This window comes from Poecilia reticulata, linkage group LG4 (genome assembly GCF_000633615.1).
Source record: "Poecilia reticulata strain Guanapo linkage group LG4, Guppy_female_1.0+MT, whole genome shotgun sequence".
Taxonomy (NCBI): Eukaryota; Metazoa; Chordata; class Actinopteri; order Cyprinodontiformes; family Poeciliidae; genus Poecilia; species Poecilia reticulata.
The window spans coordinates 5,169,468-5,170,839 of NC_024334.1; the positions used below are offsets into that span (position 1 = coordinate 5,169,468).

The following is a 1,372-nucleotide window of genomic DNA, read 5'->3' on the forward strand; positions in this document are numbered from 1 at the left end:
GTCAGGTCCATCAGAGTCGGGTCCATCTGTGTCGGGTCCATCAGAGTCGGGTTCATTCGGGTCGGGTTTTTCCGACATGGATCCGGATCACCGGCTGTTCAGTTCGTTTCGATGTTCAACAAAGTTTTAGCCATAAAAATTCCCACGGTCAGACATTCCTTCATGTGTCGTCGGGGGCAACGGGTTTAGTTTTCTCAGCTGAATTTATTCTGAGTTCTAACCGGTTCTGTTTCCCTGCAGGCGGTTCCGTCGTACGGAACCCAGAACCGCCACAGCAACTCCTACAGCATCAGCGTTCCCATGACGGAGCTCCACTCCCACCGCCACCCGCCTGGCGACCCGTCTGGCGACCCGCCTGGCGACCCGCCGGGCCCCCACCGGGCTCACACCGTCTACTACAACATCTGCCAGGTGTGATGGACCAGAACCGGGTCAGGCAGCGCTCCTCAGACCGCCGGGTCTGGGACCGGAGAAGAACCAGAGCTGGACTCTCCGTTCCACTCTTCGACCAGCCGGTCCTACTGGAGGTGAGCTCCAGACGGGGTCAAAGGTCGCTCAGACCGAAGTGATCCGCCTCATCCTGCTGGTTGGGGGCAGGTTGTCTCATCCCTGGAACCGGGTCAGAACCGGACAGAATCCCTTCATGCAGACGGATCGACTTTGTTGTTGTGGCTGAAAAAACCGATGATCGGTTCTGAAGCCGGGAGGATTCCCACACAGCCTGGTTCTCCAGAACCGGCCGGATCCAGAACTGACCGGATCCAGAACCGGCCGGATCCAGAACCTGCAGGGATCCAGAACCAACCGGATCCAGAACCTGCAGGGATCCAGAACCAACCGGATCCAGAACCTGCAGGGATCCAGAACCAACCGGATCCAGAACCTGCAGGGATCCCGGTTTGGGATTCAAACCTTGACCTTTGACATGGATCCAGAGTTCTGATCCGGATGTGTGTGGCAGCAGAACGGAGTGATCTGATTGGCTGGTGGTGCCGACCCCGGTCAGGGGTCAAAGGTAATGAATAAGTCCAAGTGCTCTTCGTCGCGGCGCTCCTCTTCCTCGTGAAGCCGCCGTGCTTTAACTGTTCCTCTCGAGGAGCTGAAGGATTCTGGGAATCAGAGGTTCTGATTCTGTTCGTCGGGACTCGGATCAGAACCGGAGGCGGTTCTTCGGTTCTCAGATGATTCGGCGATTCGTTTCCAACGCCAGGAAAGACCCGCCTTAACGTGACCTCTGACCTCTACGTTCCTCTGCCAACTGTTTTTATATCTGCTGGTTTTTATTGGACGGCTGTGATGATGAACAGCTGCTTGAAGCCTTAACAGTTTCATTATTTCAGACAGAAAAGCTCCTGGAGGCGGGTTTTGACTA

The 1,372-nt window shown here is 56.0% G+C and overlaps 1 protein-coding gene across 2 annotated transcripts in view; it reads left to right on the top strand.

Annotated features, from left to right (window-relative positions):
- The window catches only part of LOC103463214 (excitatory amino acid transporter 5-like), a 9,447-nt gene extending 8,651 nt beyond the window's left edge, over nt 1-796 (top strand). Inside the window, exon 12 of one of the 2 annotated variants that reach the window (XM_008406450.2) lies at nt 241-796. In XM_008406450.2, coding sequence (XP_008404672.1) covers nt 241-417 — 177 coding nt within the window. In that variant the 3' untranslated portion in view covers nt 418-796. The remainder of the gene's footprint in view (nt 1-240) is intronic. The other variant, XM_008406449.2, reaches the window with a different exon arrangement.
- The last annotated feature ends 576 nt before the right edge of the window (nt 797-1,372 follow it).